Source organism: Herpailurus yagouaroundi, unplaced genomic scaffold (genome assembly GCF_014898765.1).
Source record: "Herpailurus yagouaroundi ecotype Mexico unplaced genomic scaffold, PumYag 188, whole genome shotgun sequence".
NCBI lineage: Eukaryota > Metazoa > Chordata > Mammalia > Carnivora > Felidae > Herpailurus > Herpailurus yagouaroundi.
In genome coordinates this window covers 11,184,756-11,191,108 of record NW_024412419.1, presented here as the reverse complement: position 1 = coordinate 11,191,108, position 6,353 = coordinate 11,184,756, and the positions used below count along the sequence as shown (strand labels likewise).

Sequence of the window (6,353 nt, the reverse complement as noted above, 5' to 3'; positions counted from 1 at the left end):
TGTCTTTGGATTCTTTGATAGTTTTTTTTTTTTTTTTCCTGTTAGCAAATAGAATATTCAGAATACCTTTCCCCTGATATTAGTCTTAAGCCTTATAAATTATATTTTCGTGGGGTCTTCTGAGGTGGGAAAAGCCTGCCAATTTCAATTAGAGTGATTTAGGTTTCCTTGTAGAGAAGCCACGTGGTGGGATTTCTGGTTTTCCTAGTGATCAGGTGTCACTGAGAACACCTGAGGTGTAGACATGCCTCACTTAGCCTTATATGTACTGAGCACTTACTCTGTGCCTCAGCACAAGTCGCCGTGAGCCAGAGAGACTGATTACACTCCACAGCACAGGGGACGGTTCATCTGGGTGCTTGTTGCCAGTAAATGCAAGCATCACGACTCACCCACAGCCACAAAGCCAGAGAAGACGATTTTTCCTTTTCCCCAACATCTTCAAATACCCAAATTTCTTCTATTGTAGGTTCAAATGAGGTAAACATACAACATGTGAGTGATGGAATCAAGGGGATTTTATAAATTATTAAATGGTCAGAAAATAAGATCTCGGCTTTCCTGCCTTTGGTTAGAGAATAGGCGTCCCCTGTTGCAAAGCTTATTCATTTCTTTTATCATGTTCCAGCTTTCCCACTTGCTCTTGCGTCTTATTTTGTAATGACTTTCTTATCTTTGCAGCTTTCCTTTGAATCTTAAGTCTTTCTAGTTAGAGAAACAAGGAACATGTACTTCTGTAATTGAGACAAAACTAAGTGCGACTCCCACATTTTCTTCTTTTTCTTTATGCTCCATTTCAGGGACGGCCAGCTGGCTGTCCAGTTGTTCACTAGCTGTGAGGACCCCAGAGAATGTCACCTGTTTTTGTAGGTCTCAAGTCACTCTCCATTTTGTCTTAAATAATCTTTGTGTGTGCACACGTCTGTATATATCTCTGAATGAAACATGATTACTAGCTGTAGGTAGGAATGTATCTACGGACACAGATGGAATGCATGCATTATGTAAACGTGTAGTAAGTATATGTGTATATGCAAATGTGTATGTGTACACAGATGTCCGTGTGTAAATGTGTGTGTATATCTGTGTGTGTATATACGTGTGTGTGTGTATATATATATATATATATGTGTGTATACGTATATACACACATACACACACACACATTCTGCCAATAGCTAGTAATTGTCAAGCAAAAAGGTCAAGTTGGGTGTTAACCATTTTCTAAACACAGTTCTTCGTGTTTCTAGAAACCTGAAAGTCTGTACTTTTCACCTACAAACCCATTATCCGTGTGGCAAGTCATGTCTGAAAGCCAAACTTAACAAGACTCTCTTCACCTGTTTAAAAGCAAGAAAGCAGAAAGCTTTGAAGGTACGCATGTGGACAAAAGGAAATTAGGTTGCTCTATGATGTTTGTGCCGCTGGTATTAATTTCACTGAAATTCCACTCTGCTCCATTTATTCGATGACTAAGAGACTGAACTCTTAGGGAAGGAAAGAACATATAAACATGTAATTAACCAATAAGGTAATGTTTGAAGACTGTTAGGATATACTGATTATTCAGATAATTCATTATTTTGTGAACACCAATGGCATGCATTTCAGAAAAAAAAATCATTACTCAAACAAAAGTGTTCACCATGAAACACGACACAAAGAGGAAGATAAATATCAAACATGTTTTTTTAAAGGTGGTAAAATCATGTTACATAATTGGTCTTACAGCTGCTTCTGCGTTTGATGTTCTAATCTGGTGCAAATGTGTGTTATCTGCTAGTGAATCCATATTTAGTCTTTCTTTTAATAATATACAGTCATGACTGGGATTTAAATTTTTAAATATTGAGGAACTTTATATATATATATATATATATATATATATATGTATCTATTTAGCTCATGGATATACTTTAAACTAAAAAAATAAATGTAGTATATGTAATTTGTACAGGGTTGGTTTTTCATGAGTACACTTGGAGAGTAACCAGTTTCAGACCTGGTTTTGTTTAAAGTATGCCCATCCTCTCTCCTCCTCCCCAGCTTTTTGTTTTTGTTTTTGCTTTTATTTTTAATAACAAAATCTGTAGCAAAGCACTCCTCGGAGTACAAACGTTCATTCTTTTTTTAGTAGTTTGCTTTTTCAGGGTCAGCCTCTGAAGGTGGAGAAGGAACAGAGACACAAGGGTATGTTTCCTCTCTACCAGAGAGCAGGTGGAACCCACTTCCAGCTTGGCCACACTCAGCATCATAAAAAGTACAGTGAAGCTCCGTTCTCTTGAGGAGAACTCCAACCAAAAGTAAATTCCTGACCTCTATCAAAATGTTAGGAGGCTTCTGGCTTTAATTTTTAGAATTCTGATAAAATCCGGGGATCCTCTATTCACTCAAAATAAAAAAATCAAGTATGCCCATGGCATCTCTCAAAGGAACACCCACCCATTTGGTTTCACTCACACTGTTAACAGTGCCCTCAAAATACACTTTTTCAGGAGAAAGTTATTAGATAATATCTTGAGAATATCCTCTTCATGGTGCACGATGCTTAGGATTATTTTGCCATTGGCTGTTATTAACATGGACCAGGGGTCCCCTCTGTAAGGAGTGTTTTCCTACTGTGAATCTGTACGAGTCTTACCATCAACCCAGTCCTTGACAGACCAATACAGGAACGAATGCTACTTTGGTGGCCAAACTCTTACTTTTACTGACAGTCGAGTCTCAGAAAGTATAAAGGTGCCGGGCCAGTCCCCTGTTCTTATAGTGACCATCTCGGTAAGAGAAAAATCAGATTATGTGCCATCAGAGGAAATAAAATGTTAGTATTAGGTGTGATCGACCGATGCATTTCTTTTGCTTAAGCTCCACCCTCTGAGTGACAGGTGGAGGACAAAATGTCAAGAAGTTCTGCTGGAACCAGTGTTCAGGATGGTGTTTAATACAGCAGAGAGCCAAGATACAGTGGGAGGACACAGTAAAGAATGTGGAGAAGGTAGACACAATAAAGAACTTCGGTTTATGATCTGCCATCTGCTATTTGAAAGAGGAGTAAGTTAGGGAATTAAGTGACTTTTAGTTCCCCGTACATGCAAAGGTAAGTTAGTTATTACAAAAGTTTTGCCGTTGTATGCGCTGAAAGAAAAGCATATGCATTTAAACATTTTTTTAAAAAATAAATCACTCAATAGGCTTAAGAAAAATACTCTAGTTCATATTTCATTGATCTGACCTTTTGATTCAAGATCAGGGAATGAATCCAAGGTGGAAAACAAACAAACAAACAAAAAAACAAAACAGAAATGAACCATTTCACCATGAAAAAAGGCATTTCCAGTCTCAGCTAACCTCGACTAGTTTTTATTGCATTATTTTTGAAATGCCAAGAAACTGGCTTTGGCCATATTTGCCGTCCAACTAAATCACAGCTGTCAAAATGCAATTGCTTGCCACAATTAGCTAAACACCATTATTTGACAAATCCCCTGGAAAGGGACGTAGATGCTGTAGGTGTCTAACACTGAATCAATTAACAGTCAGTCAGGCTGGGGCTGCAGTACAGGGAGAGAAGTTGGTACATCCTTGGCCAAGGAAGGGGTTTCCAACAGCCTTAAGTTTTTGGAAAACACACACATTTGCCCTGGTCCTACAAGTTCTTTCTGGTTTTCAGGAATGAATTGTGGGATTGGCTAAAGAGGAAGGGAAAAAGCCACCAATTCTAGAGTCCTTTCTTAAGGACATCAAGGGGAGAGGAAGAACAAGAGAAATGCAAATGTGAAATGGTAATGGTATTCAACATGGGGAAAAGAAACCTCATTGAACCCTCTAGCAATCTCCACCCAAGCAGTGAACCCCTTAACTGACAGAAATTCAGTACAACATACACATTGATTAACACCTTCACCATTACGAGGACTGCCGTTTCAAGCCAAAAATTAACTACAATATGCAAAAACAGAATTCTCAGAAGATTTGAGAAAAATAGAGTGAAAAGGCAATGTTAGCTAAGCTCTTAGCTAAATCCACTCTTAATGGCCCCCAGTATTTAAACTATCATGGATTAAAGCCATGAAAATAAAAATTTCAATTTGAAATTTTATTAGCATGTTGCTAAAATGGTCAATAAAAACATCAACACGATAGGCTTTGTTGACATAGTTGGAAAACTGCTCTCTCACTTTTAAAACTTTATTTCCACTTCCCCACCCTCTAAGATTTCTAGGTTAGGAAAAGCCAAACTAAATATACTGGCTATGGCGTTGTAATAATGCTGGTTTCTTGAATGTTGCCATATCTTCCTCCTCTCTCTCTCCTCCAACCCTTTAAAAATAGGACTCTTTCTGAAACGCAGCCCCATCAGGGAGCAAACGAGGGTTAAGAACAACAAGCGACCGTCTCCACACATTCAAGTTCCCAGACACCGGGTGAACCTTCTCCTTGCCGGGGGCGGGGCCCGCGCTCCTCACCAAATCAGCTGAGCCATTTTCCTCCCGGGACCAGGAAGGCTTCCATTCTGCCAGCGAGGGAGACTCACAGGCAAATGGGGTGGGGGTGGCGGTCGCTTCCCTCGGCGGAAAGGACTGGAAGCAAACATTACAGCTTTGCCCGGAGACTGGAATACCAATGTCAGGAGACTTGGGGCTGGAGAGCTGGAAAAGTCCCGGGCAGCCTCGGGATAACCCGGAGTCCCAAAGTGCTGTCTTGTGGAATTATTCACAAGTGCCTAAGGGACAGGCTCGATTTCTTGGAAATCCTGCAATCTGGGGACACGTTCATACGGGAGGTGAACTGTGCCCTGGAAAGATCATTTCTCACCTCCGACTGGTCTGTGTGTGCGCACTGGGGGCGGTGATGGTCCCTTTATAGGAGGTCGGGTGACAGTCACTGACTAGCGACCTGTGGGGAAAGCCACGTCCTTGCTTGCTCCCTTCAGCCCTTTCTCCTTTCCCCCGTTACAACTCGAGGGGAAAGCGCACGCTGGGTTTCCCAACACCATAACCACCACTGGGGGGGGGGGGGGCTCAGCCAGGCGCGCACAGCTGCCCTTTCGTCCCGGGGCCAGTTCCTGAGACTTCCGGCCACTTGCGGAGGGGTGCGAGGGTGCAGCCTGGGCACCGGCCGCCGCAGGAGGGCGCTCGAGGGGGGACGGGGGTCGCGGATCGCCGGCCAGGAAGCCCGGGTGCTGGGAAGGGAGCGGGGCGCGGGGAGACAGGAGGCGCAGGTGGCCCCCCACGAGGCTACTCCTTGTCGTCCACGAGGTCGGCGAGCTCCTGGAGCACTCGCAGGCGGCCGCTGGCGTCGATGCGGCGCTTCTCGCGGATGAGGTCTTCCAGGCTGTGAAACCTGGCCGTGTGCACCTTGTTCTCGCCCAGGTGCACCTTGAGATAGTACTGCTGCTGCGGGGGCTGCGTGCCGGCCGGCACCTCCCCTCCCGCCTTGAACTCCCGCTTACCAAAGCGGCACCAGGCGGCGAAGCTCTCCGAGTTCGTCCAGCAGATCTCCTCGCTCTTGAGGCCCAGGTGGCCGCAGGCGTTCTGCACCACCAGCTCGGCCACCAGCGGGCGGTAGCGGTACCAGCTATTCACCACCCGGCCCACGTTGGCCGCGCCCGCCTCGTACAGGCTGTCCTGGCGGATCTCGCCTTGGTGCAGGTGGATGATCTGCCCGCCACCCACATAGACGGCCCAGTGCGGGGCGGGGGCGGGGGCGGGCGGCTCGGGCGCCGGCTGCAGCCACAGCAGCTCCAGCAGGTCGCCCGGCTCGCAGAGCGCGGGCAGCGCGGTGACAGCGTAGACGCTCAGGTCGGCGCCCTGAGGGCCGCCGCTCACTTTGGAAAAGATGCATTCCTGCCCCCGGAAGGCGGAGAACTGAGTTTCGTTGAGGACCAGCTGGTGCAGCAGGTGGTGGCGGTGGCGGCTGGGGCTCTCTGGGCACGGGGTGCAGCCCGGGGGGCCCTTCACGCCGAACTTGTCGGGCTGGCCGCGTTCGTCCAGGTCCTCCTCCTCATCCGAGAAGAAGTAGGCGACCCCAACTCGTAGCTCGTCCTTCTCGATCCCCGACGGGTCCCCTGTGGGCAACTCGCTGTAGTTGAGGTGGGTGATGCGGTCCAGTTGGTTGCCCATCAATGACGCGGCGAGGCGAGGGCCAGGAGCCGGGATCTGCGGGAGCACAGACGAGAGGCAGAGACACGATCAGAGTCCAGCTGCCCCTCCCCGGGACGTGCAGTGCCCCTGGGACCTGCCCGTCCGCCCGCCCACGCGCCGGCACTGGAGTCACCCGCTCCTCCCCAGCGTCAGGACAGGTACAGAAGCCACCCGTCCTTCGGGAAAGAGCAGACGCCACCACACAGCCTC

The 6,353-nt window shown here is 46.8% G+C and overlaps 1 protein-coding gene across 1 annotated transcript; it reads right to left on the bottom strand.

The window, feature by feature from the left end:
* Positions 1-2,920: 2,920 nt before the first annotated feature.
* On the bottom strand, positions 2,921-6,152 carry LRATD1 (LRAT domain containing 1). The gene has a single exon (XM_040496110.1). The coding sequence runs from the start codon at positions 6,120-6,122 to the stop codon at positions 5,238-5,240; it is 885 nt and encodes a 294-aa protein (XP_040352044.1). The 5' UTR covers positions 6,123-6,152; the 3' UTR covers positions 2,921-5,237.
* Positions 6,153-6,353: the final 201 nt, after the last annotated feature.